Here is a 16,634-nt window from a genome sequence, read left to right on the forward strand (position 1 = left end):
AACATCAAAGGACTGAAAATTCCCTTCTTTAATTTTTTCCTCTTGTGCTTTCTGCATCAGACTGATTTTTGCAGATTGTGGCAGAAGTTTCCTATTCTATTTATTGTGTAAGAATCTGCACATGTCTGCATATGTGTGATGTATCTGCTACAACAATTCATTTCAGCCATTGTGTCCTTTTTTTCTGAGCAGACTGGTTTCAAGTAATAATTTTGTGTTAACAGGATGTGACATGAGACCAAAACTTATTGCAATATATATACTAGTGTTATTTTGTATAATTATTTACTACTATAGTATTCATTAACATTTAAAATTAGATTTTACTTTTAGATTGTTTTAGTTATTTTGTAATGCCCTTTTTGTCTTTTTTTCTATTTAGCTTTAATTATTATTTTTTTTTCAGGTTTGGTGTTAGCAATTTTAGCATTCAGCTTATTTAAGTTAGTTGCCAAGGCAGCATTTAGAATTTTCATTTTTTGAAGTTTATATAATATTTGTATTTCATTTCAGTTTTATTGCAATTACCAGAAATGATCTTTTTATTAGATTTAGTTTTAGTTAATAATTAACAATAACAACACTGATATATACTTAAATCATACTCACAGGCTCACCTTGGGGCCCCACTGGCCCCATGGGTCCTCTTTGAATGCGATACATATTCCCATCAGAGCCACGCACAAGATCTCCATGCCTTTCTGTAAATATAACGGTACCTGGGTGCTCCTCAGATCCCCAGCCAGGTCCTACAGGGATATCTGGAGTTTTGAATGTTTTTCTTCCACTTCCTTTTGAGATGCCCTCCCAAGAAGTTTTTCTCACAGGAGCCTGTGTGGTGAACCCCAAATCCTCTTTTAACAAGTTGGATTCTCGATCCTCAGGACTGGAGGTGGTTTCCAGTTGAATTTCGCTACTAGGTACAATACTTCCGGTAGGTTTCTCGGGTATCTGAACATCCAGGTTGATAATTATGGTATCCACTGGTTTCTTTGGTGAAGGTTTGCCAGGTTTGTGCTTGTCAGTGGTGATGTTTTCATCTAGACATTTAGATTCTGGTTTTCCGTCACGGCTGCTTGTTGTGTCAGTTGGGAATGTTTTGGAAGGTTTACCACCATTTTTGGATAAGATGCTTTGGTCTACCAGGTCTGTATCCTCATCCACCTCAAACACATTACCTCGCCCCACAAGGCCAGGACGTTTGGATCCAGTAGGCAGAGTACCGTCTCCACGTATAATCCCACATCTATGGAGACCCTATTAACAAAAATAAATAATTTAATGTGTACCAAAAATTGAGTGTAAGCTATTATTCAATTCTGTTTGTTATTTTTCTTTTACATCTGGGAGCTTTATGTTCACTATAATATGTTTAATGAAGATGTAATCACTTCATCATAATGTCTAATTTACCGTGAGAATGTTTATGCGACTTGATTAAAGCTGTAATCTCCATTTTTACATATGGTTGTGAAGTTGCTGCTGCTAACAGATGTTAAGGTAAATACAAGAGTGCAATAATTCCAGGCAGATAAACAACAATAATTTAAACTATTAAGCATCTTGTAGCAATCAGCAATGATCTACTGAGATCTGACATCATGTAAAGATCAGATGTGCATGAGTTACATGCATGGCTCACACATTTGTACCACTCCAAACAAAGCTAAAGTTAAAGAGTCAAAACAGTGACAGTGACACAAAACACTCATGCTAATAATATGCAAACCAATGTCACGCACACACACACACACACACACACAAAGAATGAATTCTAAAGAAAGAGACAAAAAATAATAAAAAGAGTAAAAGAAAATGACAAAGAATAGTGGTCTGGATTCCATATTATCTGGCTTGGTTCTAAATGATGAGAAGGGAAATGAAAAACAGCCTTTTCTCTGTGATAAAACATCCACATCATAGTGTCAAAGGCAGAGGATTGTTGCTGCATATCAAAATGACATCATACAAAACTGAAACATGTGTCTCTTTTTAAAATCTGATGTGATTCTGTCTAGTTGCTCTATTTGCATGAAGTCTAAGCTAGGTGTTTCAGTAATGTGACTTCTGTAGGACAATACGAGTGCTTCAGTTCTCTTGATGGCATCTGCAAGGTTTACAAGTAGATAAACTAAAAATAAGAGACTTTAGAGTCATGGAAAGTTATACATTAAGCTATTTTGCACAATTATTAAGAGTCAAAACAGTGACAGTGACACAAAACACTCATGCTAATAATATGCAAACCAATGTCACGCACACACACACACACACACACACACAAAGAATGAATTCTAAAGAAAGAGACAAAAAATAATAAAAAGAGTAAAAGAAAATGACAAAGAATAGTGGTCTGGATTCCATATTATCTGGCTTGGTTCTAAATGATGAGAAGGGAAATGAAAAACAGCCTTTTCTCTGTGATAAAACATCCACATCATAGTGTCAAAGGCAGAGGATTGTTGCTGCATATCAAAATGACATCATACAAAACTGAAACATGTGTCTCTTTTTAAAATCTGATGTGATTCTGTCTAGTTGCTCTATTTGCATGAAGTCTAAGCTAGGTGTTTCAGTAATGTGACTTCTGTAGGACAATACGAGTGCTTCAGTTCTCTTGATGGCATCTGCAAGGTTTACAAGTAGATAAACTAAAAATAAGAGACTTTAGAGTCATGGAAAGTTATACATTAAGCTATTTTGCACAATTATTACTATACTGCTTTGGGTTGCCAGGTTGGTCCATTTCAGGACTTTCAGGAAAAAATAAATACATTTTTAAATATAAATAAACAAATGTGTGTATGTGTATGTGTGGTGTGTATAAATATACATTATTATAATATCATAATATACTGTAATATAATGTTATGACATCAGACCACAGCCTGAAAAAATCAGATGGAAAAACCTTTATACGAAGAAAACCTGGGTAAAATCAGACCGCCTTGCCCTAATACTATCACTAACAATGGCTCTTTCTGTAGCCATGGCCTGATAAACCGACACTTGATCTCCACCTGGCAACGAAGGGCTGTCGTCCAGCTTATCTTCCTGCTGTTGGTCTGATATCCGTCTAATAGCCTGCCAAAGAGGGTCTGAACACACGGACTCACATTAAGTGCGCAGTCACCCAGCAAAGAGCAGCTTCCACCCCGGCTCTATCTATAACACCATTTGGCCACCAGGGGGCTTCCTGTTACAAGGACCAACATGAAAATATCTGTAACATCACTGCTGCAGGGTTTTGTCCTTAATTAGTGACCAGATGCTTTTGTTTGTTGTTTTGTAATTTTGGAAAAAAGGCTGAACCTGATCAAAAGCAAAGAAAAAAAATCTTTCTTTTGCTTTTTTGCGACAAGATTAGGCAATCTATAAATATCAGTTTGACTATTATGTATAATTCAGATCAATGATCACTTCAAAAATTAATGTTCCCAGATTTGTCGCTGTGATGTGCACATGATGTACAATCTTGCTGTTATTTAAGGTCTGTTACAGAAAAGACTGAACACAGTTTAGACAGAACAGTGAAAAGGGCCAGATGACAGATCTATGGGAGAGGTAAAGGTTTCCTAAAAAAACAAAAGTGTTATGCCTTTAGGCTTCAGATACATTATTTACACATGCGTCTACATGCCAGCTAACCACCACCAGTACTAAAACGTAAACTTGAGCAAAAAAAAAAAAACCTAATTTCTGAAAGGTACAAATTTGCATCTACTGTCTTTGTCTGTAAATACTGTATGCAAGTGGAAAGCCTAAAAAAAAGTGGTCGAGTACATACACACAATTACGCACACACATAAGTCGGTATGAAAAAAGCTGATTTGACTTGAAAGACAGCGACTATCTGTAAATCTATCACAGAGACACAGGTATTTATATGGGCAACGACAAACTAGCCGTATCTTGCACTTAAACTGATTTAAATACAGCTTCCCGTAAAATGTTTTTCATAGAGCGATGTCCTAGATTAACACATTTTAACTAAACAAATTTAATAAAGAGGCGCAAAAAACTAAATTAAGTAAGAAAACACCAATCACATCTGCAGAAATAACTGAATTAATTCTCAGTCTCATCCATTATGTTATTTTGGTCTTGTCATAAAACTGTTGCCACAGTTGTTTTTCTGCCACCGAGGGTTTTTAAATACAATGTCAGGCTGGGAATTCAATTTAGCTCTGTGCATTATAATAATATTTTTAAAAATCCTATAAAGAACAGTGGTTATCATACAGAGTACTAAAATAAGCATCACAAAAAGAAAACTGAGAGAAGTGCAAAAAATCAGCTACAAAATTATAAAATACTGCACAACCAATAAATGTCAAATATAGTAAAAAAACTGCACCCTGACACTGGACATGAACCCAGCGTTTGTGGTAATCTGGGTCGAACCAGAATAGTGAAAACTATTTCCCTCATATAAACCGAAGCCACTGTAACCTCTCACATCTGCAGCCAAACCAGTCAGCCTTCAAGAGAGATGGAATAACACTTGATTACACGCACATGACTTATTTTTCAACACAAATATTTATACAGATACTACAATCCATAAAAAAAAATCTAATCAAAGTGGAGTTTCATAAACTATTGGATTAGCGTGCACCACCAAACCCACGTGTCATTATTAGATAGGGGAAGTGGATGCATGATTTGTAAGAATAATTTTCCCAAACAAACACATTTCGGAAGGGTTGCCAGATGAAGCCATACCTTTGGAATGTGATTCTTCTGACCTTGCACTCCAAATTTCATTAAATCCAACAGAAACCATCCTAGCAAACACATCCAGATCCTCATGGTGACACACACACACATACACACACACTCACATTCACTCACACATACAACACCTGCAACAAAAATTCAGTCAAACTCACAGTTAAGACTAGTCAAATACTTGCCAAACACACTAGCACACCCCCAAACTCTCAATCCACCCACATACAAAGAGATTACATGCGCACACACACATTTCATCTACTTCACACAATGAGACACCTGTTTGACTATGTGGCTTCGGGGTGAACTGAGCGGGTGTATGTGTAAGCCTGTGCTCTTGTCTTTGTGAGCTGGTAGTGTCCAGATACAAGTACTTACATGGATGCCTAGGTGGAACAGAATTCATTTATAGAAACAATGTGGTTTATACAATAACGCTCTGCTAATAAGGACAAATGGACCGATGGGAAATTCAAACACTGTCCACATGCAGACACATTTTTGGCAACATCTGACAGAATTCACCAGTAACAGCTTTCTTGACAGCTTTCTGAGATCCTGCTGATGTGAATTATGTGCAAGTGGAGAGGAAAAAAAACACTTGCAGTATTCAGAATCAAAGAGAAGATCCTAAATCAAAGAGGGGGCCATCCACACCCTCAACTCATAACACAGAAAGCACTGTGGAAAGTCCTTATGGAGACAATCCATGGAGATTTGTCACAAGAGTCCTTCCCCAGTAACAGATAATTGCTTCCAGAAATTTCCAGTCAGTTCTGGATTTGTAGGAGCCTGATGAGAGTTGACAAGTCTATCTATCTATCTATCTATCTGTCTATCTGTCTATCTGTCTGTCTGTCTGTCTGTCTGTCGTATTCTTAAATAGCTACCTATCTATATCTATCTACTTCTATTTATCTATATCTATCTAGCTACATCTACCTAGATACATCCGTCCATCCATCCATCCATCCATAATGGGAAAGAGTAATATTTATGCATGGTAAAGTCACTTTGCATTCACTGCATGTGATTTATTGTGGGTTTGGGGGTGGACGGCACTAAATTACTGTCTCAGAACACATAATTACAGTCAGTGGTGCTGGAGCTGAGGGCACCAGCAATAGTCTGTGACTGACCGAGGATAGAGAGGCAGTAAGGAAGAGAGCAGGCGTGATATAGATGCATGCACAATGACGTATAATTATGGAGTTTTCAGTAAACCATCATGCACACCAAAAAGGGAAAAATGCCTTAACAGTTTGCACAGCTGAATGTCACATAATCACATGGTTGTTCCTCTTGTTTATTGTCATTGTGACATCCAAATGGGACACAATATTTTGCACGTGTATAAATAGATATTAACTTAATTACAAACACATTTATATTTGTTGTACTAAACAACTGACAACTGCTGCGGGGAAACAGATCAATCTGAATAGATCAAACAGATTGTTTTATGGATGGTATTCTCAGCAGCTGTCAAGGAAGAGAGCAGGCGTGATATAGACGCATGCACAATGACGTATAATTATGGAGTTTTCAGTAAACCATCATGCACACCAAAAAGGGAAAAATGCCTTAACAGTTTGCACAGCTGAATGTCACATAATCACATGGTTGTTCCTCTTGTTTATTGTCATTGTGACATCCAAATGGGACACAATATTTTGCACGTGTATAAATAGATATTAACTTAATTACAAACACATTTATATTTGTTGTACTAAACAACTGACAACTGCTGCGGGGAAACAGATCAATCTGAATAGATCAAACAGATTGTTTTATGGATGGTATTCTCAGCAGCTGTCTTAACCAAAACTTATGATTCAGCTTGTAAAAACTTAAATATAATTTGCATTCACATTTCTAGGCTGAAAAAGTTTTAAAAGAATTATATTTATTTAAACTAACTTTGTCTCACGCAGCCATTGATAAAACTATCATACAATCGAGTCATAAATATATTTCCGCTATTGGATATTAAAGTACATTACTTTTCAACCCATCAGTGGAATCCTTGGCACACTCCAATTATCTTACTATGAGATCATTATGAATCTGACATGTCTGAAAGAGATGCTTCTCAGTTCAATGCGTCAGTGCTGTTGTAATTTGCTGAGAGGGATTTTTTTTAAAGCTTGAGACATGGAAATGGCATGCACTGTAAGCTATATAAAGAAAAGAGATGAGAAAACAACTCATTGCTTCAATTATTTCTAAGATGACAGATGTGTTTATAGGCTCATCATCTTAAGTAGTTTTTTTTAATACAAGGATGCAAGGCAACTGTTCTATGAGCTTACCTCAATCCATGCATGTATGTCAGTATGCATGTGTAAACATCTTTGCTCATCAAAAAGTGAGGCAAGAGGCTTAGAAGGAAAAAAAAACAGGAACCTACAATACTGTTCAAAAGATGGGGGTTAGTAAAAAAATTTTTCATGTTTTTCATGTCTGTTTTGCACACAAAGGCTGCATTTATTTGATCAAAAACAGTAATATTGTGAAATATCATTATAATTTAAAATAACTGTATTCTATTTAAATATATTTCAAAAATGTCATTCCTGTGATGGTAAAGCTGAATTTTCAAGCAGCCAGATATGCTGATTTCATGCTCAAAAAATATTTCTTATTTTGGTTAACAGAAAGTGTTTATTTGAAATAGAAATCTCTTCTAACAAATTTCTTTACTGTCACTTTTAATGCATTCTTGCTCAATAAAAATGATTAATTTCTATTTTTTAAAAATCTTACTGACCCTAAACTTTTGAACAGCATTGTACTGTATTTCAATATCAATAAATCAGTAAAACAATGACAATTTTAGGTCTGAAAGTGTCCGAATGGCTCACCTGGGTGTGATGTAACAACTTAGCCTTTAGTTCAAATCCCTGCCTTCTCAAGAGCCATTAATAATAAACCTTATGGCAGAAAATAACCGAGATGATAGAACGGACAAAATGCACTCAACCTACTCTTCGGCCTTTGTAAACGTCTTGTACAAACAACATTTCCAAAGTGTTTGGTTTAAGGATAGTTGGAAATGTCTCATGCATGTCCACACTTTTGTCCATAAACAAATAAAGAACCTACATAGATCTCACATTTCTTACTTTACACTCACAGGGAGAGTGAGTTCAAAGGCACGTCTGGAGATGTTGAATGCTTCACAGCCTGTCTGAGTAATTCTGACACTTCCCTAGAGGAGTTCTCAGTCCAACTCAAACCTAATTTTAGTGCAGAGGAAATCCATTACAGGCTTGTGCCCACCTCTGCCAAATGAAACCCACGGTAAGAACGAGGCTATTTCTAAACACACCAACACTACTTTTAAACATATATAATGCCCCTGCAGACTGAGGAGAGCAACCCAAAACAAATCAACAGAGACAGACACAAACATAAATGCATTATAAACTCTGACAATCACACACACATCACCCAGTGGGTCAAGCAAACATAAAAGTAACACATAAAACCCCATGTCTCAACAGATCTTGAGCCATGATGCCTGTATAATTAAATTGGCAAAAAAATCCCTAATAATAATAATAATAATGATTTGAGGTATCAATCATTTAACAAGCAATATTGGACAAGGTACACACATATACATATCTCAGTTGGTCAAGTCTCTCAATTGGTCATCTAACCCAAAAATATGCATACATACACACATCCAACTAAACATTCATGACTTTGGTCTCAAAGCTGTGACACTGAAAATGAGTGACAAGCTAAATTAGTGATTACCTTTGACCCCTGACCTCCTGTTGGGTTAAAGGGATCAAAGAAAGCCATACGTTTCTTATTAACCTGTTCCACTGGGAGCATGAGTGCAGGAAACTGGAAAACCAAAAATGGAGCATCAAAGCGAAACACCACAACAAAAGATCTTAGTCTAGAGGTTATGCCACAAGAGAGACCGAAACTGGAGAAATAAAACAGGTATGTAAAAAAAAAAATCTGGTTCTCTTTAGTCTTTGAAATCCACCACCTTTTTGACATAACATAATGGAGTCCAGGTGATTGATTGAGGCACTAGATGTTTTAAACATGCTATGGTACGTTCTGCACGAATTAACCATTTGGTTTTGAATCGAATGGAATATGGAGTCCATTGATATTCATATCTGCAGTTTCTAAGCCCACAAAAACCATGAATCCATTGGCCAAACAGCTCACAGCTGCCAAACACACATAGACTGACTGGGCTGCTATAGCTCAGCAACACCACACACAATCTTTATTTGGCTTAAGAAAGTAAAAAAAAAAAAAAGATTTGGAAAGCCCATTTGGGTTTGATATATGATCACAGGTTCACAGTATGTTGGAAGACTGTAAGACTGTCATTTGTTCTCATCAGGAATTTCTTTTGATTTTGTACATATAAAAACCGCAGATTAGACATTCATTTACTATCAGCCTGACAGGAAAGGTGTGCAAATACAAATACAGCTTCTAACGAGGTTTAAAATATGTTGAGTGGTAATATAAATTGACAGTTCACATGTAATGCTTGAGGCCACAATTTCAAGCAGTTGTATCCACATCAAACATGCAATCAAAATATGATTCTCAAAACGTAGTGCTTTTCAGCATTAGACAAATAGTAAAAACAACTCTGTGGAGGTAACTATAGAAATAAACTTGCTGAGATATAGTATGTATACTATTTGAGTTACAAGAAAGCAAGACATGATGTGCCCAAAGCAGACAGGATTGAGCAATTCCTTATCCAATTAGTTTTTAAAACTCTAGGGGAATACCAATATAAATATTTTAATAGTATCTTTAGGATGTTTGATCTTTTGCTAGGTAATTTAACGTTAATTTAATGAATATTTAAAGAGTTACTTTACCAACAAATTTGTCATCATTTACCCTCATATAGCGCCCAAAATTAGCAAAAAGCAACATAAATATACCATAAAAGTTGTCCATAAGACTTGTTTGCTATATTCCTATTGCTATATACAGTCTTCTGAAGTTGTATAAAGCTTTTAGTGATGAAGAGAATACACAGACAACTTTTAAGGTGCTTCTTTGTAATTTTTAAAAGTGTGAGAGTCCTCTTTTCTTCTTTTTTTTTTGTGATATAAAAAAGACCACTATGGACATTCTGCAATATGTCTTCTTGTATGTTTAACAGGTCATATGGGTTTGGAATGGCATGAGGGTGAGTAAATAACAGCATTTTCATTTATTGGGTGAACTATGAATTTTACTTCATATGACAAGTAACTTAGTAACTATGGCACAGCAGCATAGTATTGCTACTTACAGTCAGTTTTGCACGAAAATAGACACTGTCCTCTGCTGTCTCTAATAAGTCCTCCAGGTTATTTGAAGACAGCAGAAGTTCCTGGACAGGGAAAGGGAAAAGATGACTGATGAAAAGATGGTGTATGCAGATACTGTAGAACTCTTGAAAGAATACAGTATATTGAGATAGGAAATTAAATGTAGAGTGCACAATATTAGCACACACAATTATACACAATATTATAAACACACACAATAGTATAAACACACTTCCCATTTATTTTGTTGTTTAAGTCATGGTGAATTCGTCGGCCACTTGGTAGAAACTAGTCCAACTCAGAAGACATCAGTGTGGGTAGGTTGAATGACATTCCCTGTACAGTATGGCTCGCTTACCTCTTCAGTGTGTATGCGAGGAGAGCGAGGTGGTTTGTGTCCGGTTCCGCCACACTGGGATTGGAAAACGGCACACTGATCTCGAGCTGCATCTGGTTCTCCCATCAGAAAGGCCACTTGCATCAGATCACCCTAAAGAAATGAGGCAAATGGAACTATTACACCTATACAGATACATACATACAACCCATACAGCCACACAGTGCATACATGCATGCCTGCTTACAGACACACACACACACACAAATACATAAGCATACACGCTTTTATTAGCAGTTCATTTTAGACATAAATACATATGAAACAATCAATGCTTGGAGTCTAGATGACAGTCCAGCAATCTGTTAAACTTATAATAAAATGATGTTTGTTACGATTATGAAGTGTTGCCTATAGAAGTCGGGAAAATGCAAACCCTGATCATGTGACCACATGACTGAGTTCAGTGTGTGAGTATGTAAATGGAATGTTTGGAGTCTATGATGTCATTTTCTGAGACTCAGCTTAGACTTCATGCTGTATTAACTTTCCCCGTCTAACACAACCAAAAAAGGGCATTTAACTTGTGCACAGCTGTCTAAACTATACTCCTACTTCCATTAAAATGCCTGTCCCTTCAGCATAACACAGGAATTTAATTTGACATCCATTTTACAAGGCCAAAATAATCTTCCAAAATGCCTCTTTTACCCCCAACCTGATGTGGATCTGTTGTTATAATATGTAATCCATGGCCATGTATACACCCCAGCTACAAACATTTTACACTTCCTGCCACAAATTTTTCGTTGATCATTTATATGCCAAACAGGTTAAACTGGCATCTAAGACGGCATATATGTTTCTTGTTTATAGCAAAAACACCAAAATGTTAAAATGTCAACAATCAAGTGTTTAGGGTTGTAGAAGTGACTCCTTTACTCTGTACACAGAAGGAGCGACAAATTAAATTCACCCAAGAATGAAAATTTTTTGAAAATGTACTTACCCTTAGGCCATCCAAGATGTAGATGTTTTTTTCTTCTTCATCGGAACAGATTTGGAGAAATTTAGCATTACATCACTTGCTCACCAATGGATCCTCTGCAGTGAATGGGTGACGGCACCCATTCACAAGTCATGTAATGCTGTATTTCTCCAAATTGCTGAAGAAATAAACTCTTGGATTGAAACATCTTGGATTGATCTTGGAGTAAATTTTCAGGAAATTTACATTTTTGGGTGAACTATTGGGTGGTCTTGTAAATAAATGTGTCTGTCAGTATGAACAATGCATTAATGGATTGGAAACGTCGGATTTAGGATATCTGCACTATGGGAAATACCTTGTGTTATGCCATGCAATTTTTGTAAACCAACAAATCATACTCTTGTTCAATTTTGCATCAGATATTATTTATGTAAGAAACCATGCTGGCAGTTTGTAACAGACAGTTGCACATAAAAAATATAAAATCTCTATCCGCTTGTCAGCAACGGAATGTCCAATTCATCTGGAATCTTGGATGAGTATAAACGCAGATGTTCAGCTTGGGGTATAGTAACTCCTATACACTGAGAGCCCCTCATCCTCCATAAACCTGACTTTGGGTTTAAATGCCAACTGGGAACGTTTTGGAGATTTACAGTATTTACAGTATGTGTTGATGAAGGATATACTTTTCTCATCACACAGTAAGTGATGGGTACTACAACCTTGCATGTTTAGACCTCATTATCACATACTGACCTCAAAAGGTGTCTCAAAACCCTCAATGATTCCACCAACCATAACCAGGCCATCAGTGGAGATTCCCAAACCGTCCTTGTATGCCCAGTCCACGCTCTCAACCATGGAGCAATCCACATACAACGCCAACCGGCCCGAGGAGACACTGACCGCCATGCGGTGCCAACCCCCATCAGACAGCACTGCCACGGGGAACCTGGGAATGACACAACGGGTTTTGAAAAACAAACTACTTTATTTAGTTTTCTTGACAGGGTGGGCTGGTCAAATCACATGCTAAAGCATTGGAGAACAGGGAGAGTCGGGAGAACGCAAGAAAAGCAAAATCCATTAAATTTCCTGGCAAAAAATTCAGAGCCATAATGCTTCCTGTCTGTGTAATGACAAATTAAATATATATTTTTTTTGTATATGCAAGCTTAAACTAAACAGAAACCCATATGAGAACACAGCAAGAACATTATGGCATTGTTATGCCATCTCATAATAAATGAGAATCACAAACAAGTAAAATGTGAGTGTAAAATTTCCATTTATTTTGTCCCGCAGGTGGGTAATTAGGTGACAGGTCCAAATATTAGTTTTGAGAGGCCATGAGTTAAATCCCATGCCTCATTTACACATCTCGACTGTAAGGCTTGGCTTAAACTTAAGCCAAATCCAGAAATCTTGGTTTAATATATCACAGAGCTCCTCAACACAGAGGGGTTTGTGCTTGTGTTTAAAATGAACCCTTGGCCAAAACTAATACTTTCATAAGAATGAGGAGACGATGAGGATGGTTTTGTCATCATGGAAGAGGAACAAAGAAAGTCAATGACATTCAAAAGCAAGCAACAGAAAATAAGAGAGGGATTAAACAGGCTGTGGTTTCATAACAGGATTCACTGAGATGTGCCTTTTTAATGATCTTTTTCCTGCCAAGATGACAGCTTTGGAACCAAAGTATGAACCACAAAATAATGAAGACCACCAAGTAATTTGAGTTTTCAGATGGTTCCCTGTTAATCCCCATTTAAGAATAATTTAACAAATAAAATAAAATAGAGGAAAAGAAAAGAAAACTGAAGACTCACTCATAGTGTCGTTGTTGGGTGCTGATGAAGGTAAAGGTGTAGGCACTAATACGAATCTGCAGGAGAATGTGTCCGTCTGGGCAGAGGAAGGTCAGCACACTGCGGTCTTCAGACTGGGAGCTACGCAGATGCAACAGCAAACTGAACTCATCACCAAACCTGAGAAAGAAATGAGAGAGAAAGGCTAAGAATTACATGCCTACATTGATTTTAAGAAATAATATTATATATAAAATTAAAATAAATGAATAAATTCAAGTTTCATAACATCAGTTACAAAGTGGTTTTGAGGTTATTCTCGCAAGGACACAACATTTTTATATTGTCTATGTACATGCATTAAGATTGATGCACATACAAACCAAGTTTGCAGTGTCTAAACGGAAAAACATAATAAAATGAAAAAATAAAAATGTCAGCGGACAATAAGTGTGTGTACCTGTGTCCAAACACCTGTCGTAGTGGTATAGAGAGGGTGGAGTACTGGCCTACATGCAGGACTGGACATCTTTGGCTTTCCTGTGTTACTGATGCATTGCTGCGATTAGCCACCTGCCACAGATGATCAAGAAGGTCTATTGGTTCTGTCAAACAAGAGGAAAAAAATGTTAGGCCCATTAAGCACATTTTTAACAAAACTTTTTTTCCCTGAAAGACAGGAGGGTGGGCAAGTCCCAGGAGGACTAGGTCTAACCAAGATTGCAAAATGGATCCCAGAAACATCTGTTTTGTATATCTCAGCAGGTACAGATGAAAACCGCGCCTGTAAACAAAAGGCTCTGTTGTCTAGATGCATTTTTGCAGTATTAATCATTAGCTCTGTTGAGGTCTTAGCAACTCTGAGGTAAGTCTGTGTGAGAGCAGTCACTTAGGAAATCAGTTCACCGTATGGAGTAACAGACCTGTTCAGCCCTTTCATTAGAGGGTCATAACAAGTCAGCTGGTCTTAAAAGGTGCAGTCATACCCCCATAGTGCCCACCATTGTGTTCCCTCTTTAACATACTCGTTTCCTGTGGGTGCTGAATGACTTAATTTACAGAGTATACTGTGTGCTTGCTAATGTTTATGTGCGTACACATATCTATTGCCCCTAGGTTGCAGGCTTGTGTTTTAGTGTGTAGCATTGTGCAAAATGAGACAAATAAATCTTGCTGAATGCTGCATTTAATCAAATGAGAGAGAGAGAGAGAGAGAGAGAGAGAGAGAGAGGTACTCAGAAAGAACAGTTTGTAATGAGCAGATCTGAAACACACTTGGGAACTGATCCATCACCATAGGCTTTGGATTGGAGTGCAGACTTAATTTACAAGAAATTCATGTCTAGAATACAGTGTTATGGCTGATAAACAATAAATAGCAAATATTAAAATTTATAGTGTGACGTCAGTTTTTTGAAAAAAAAAAAATATATAACCCATTATTTATTTGATCAAAAATACAGTAAAACAGTAATATTCTTAAATATAATCAGGTAATTATTTACAAATCATTCTAATATGCTGATTTGGTGCTCAAGAAACATTTCTTATAATCAATGTTGAAAATAGCTGTGCAGCTTCATATTTTTGTGGAAACATGATACATATTTTCTAGATTCTTTAATGAATAGGAAGTTCAAAAGAACAGCATTTATTTAAAAATAAACATTTTATAACATTATAAATGCCTTTACTGTCACTTTTGATCAATTTAATGCATTCTTGATGAAAAAGTGAAGTGAAGTGAAGTGAAAGTGACGTGTTGCCAAGTATGGTGTCGCACACTCAGAATTTGTGCTCTGCATTTAACCCATCCAAGTGCACACACGCACACAGCAGTGAGTAGTGAACAAACACACACACCGTGAACACACGGTGGGCAGCCAACGCTGCGGCGCCAGGGGAGCAGTTGGGGGTTCGGTGCCTTGCTCAAGGGTCTCACCTCAGTCGTGGTATTGAAGGTGGAAGAGAGCGCTGTACATTCACTCCCCCCACCTACAATCCCTGCCAGTACCGAGATCGAACCCGCGACCTTTGGGTTACACTGCATTACACTGCTTTTGGGAGCACTGCAACAGGACTGCAAGCCTTTTTCCGGGAACATGTAATTGCTCCAACAGGATTACACATCCCCATCTTCCCTTACTCTCCCTGGGTCTCATAGTAAACACATTCCAAAGTGAACATGCTCAAAACTTTCACCAGATTTTTCACCAGATCAATTTCTCGCATATGAAATTTCAGTAATTCTTACTAACATTTTCTTTAAATATAAATATATTCTTTTTGCTGCAATATAACAGTTCTAAATGGACAGCTAGATTCTACATAGCACTCCTGCCAATTTCATGGCGGTTGTCACATTATTTATGGCTATTAGTCAAGCTGTATAGGTCACACAGTTTCATGCTGGAAACATATGCAGACCCCTATCTGGTGACACAGACTAAAATCCACCTCTCAAAACACTATGATTGTTTCTGAACCATTAGCCAACAATATTACCCCATACATGAGCTATCCAGTGGAATTTTTACCGATATTCTGGGAGAATTTGGCTTACTTCCTGTCCTTACAATGATATATCAACAAACTGAGTCTGCTGGCTGAAAACAAAAGAAGTGATTTTCAGGTTAAAACCTGCTTTAGACTAACAAAAAGATCCATAAATACTGTGGATATGACATCACACTCACATCAAAGCTCAGATGATGTGGAGTTCAGTCCAGATGTGGAGATGTTGTCATCTTAAATTACATTGGAATAAAAGGTCCTACAAGGATGTTCCACTCATTTAAATTATAAACTAGAGATCTGGTCAGAGAGATATTTGCTTGTGAAGCATCATGGCAACATGGAATCATTTATCAAAAAACTCTGAAAAAGAAAGAAGAACATGGAGGAGAAGAGAGAACAAAAGGGGACTAGAGAAAGGATACACTCCTCGCTTTCAGGAAAGGTTAAGGTTAAACAGCTCTAACCCAAGTTCACTCCAGAAAAATGACTGATGCATTTCCCCTCAGTTTCCGACGACACAGAAATGACAACACACAGAAAAAAAAAAAACAACAACAAACCAGACGCCTGAAATCGTTCTTACTTGAAACGCATGCACTCATAAACTACCGCCATATCCTGAGGGCACCGTGGTGTCTGGGTTTCAAAACACGGCTCATGTTCAAAGCTGTGTTTATGACAGGGGAGATTGATTTGGGGGTCACACAACGCATACTGTCTGAATACTTTCTGTGAGAGCTGTGGGTGATGCATTCTCATCAGCCAAGCATTAGGCTCAGGCCTACATGGCCGTGCTGGGGAGACCATGGACTAAGCCAAGGAGAGCATTCCTCTAGGACACATCATGTCTGCAAGCCGTACGACTGCCACATGGATGTGCAACAGAGTGGATAACAGGGCTTTTCAGTGTAGCCACAATAAATCCA

The 16,634-nt window shown here is 37.3% G+C and overlaps 1 protein-coding gene across 1 annotated transcript in view; it reads right to left on the reverse strand.

Annotated features, from left to right (window-relative positions):
* LOC107736908 (collagen alpha-1(I) chain-like) overlaps positions 1-16,634 on the reverse strand; it is a 49,323-nt gene that overhangs the window by 21,621 nt on the left and 11,068 nt on the right. Inside the window, exons 2-7 of the mRNA XM_016548297.1 lie at positions 13,652-13,796; positions 13,213-13,371; positions 12,137-12,332; positions 10,408-10,539; positions 10,031-10,111; positions 610-1,257 (exon numbers count right to left, since the gene is read on the reverse strand). Coding sequence (XP_016403783.1) covers positions 610-1,257; positions 10,031-10,111; positions 10,408-10,539; positions 12,137-12,332; positions 13,213-13,371; positions 13,652-13,796 — 1,361 coding nt within the window. The remainder of the gene's footprint in view (positions 1-609; positions 1,258-10,030; positions 10,112-10,407; positions 10,540-12,136; positions 12,333-13,212; positions 13,372-13,651; positions 13,797-16,634) is intronic.

Source organism: Sinocyclocheilus rhinocerous, unplaced genomic scaffold (assembly GCF_001515625.1).
Source record: "Sinocyclocheilus rhinocerous isolate Xijiao unplaced genomic scaffold, SAMN03320098_v1.1 scaffold192, whole genome shotgun sequence".
NCBI classification, from domain to species: domain Eukaryota; kingdom Metazoa; phylum Chordata; class Actinopteri; order Cypriniformes; family Cyprinidae; genus Sinocyclocheilus; species Sinocyclocheilus rhinocerous.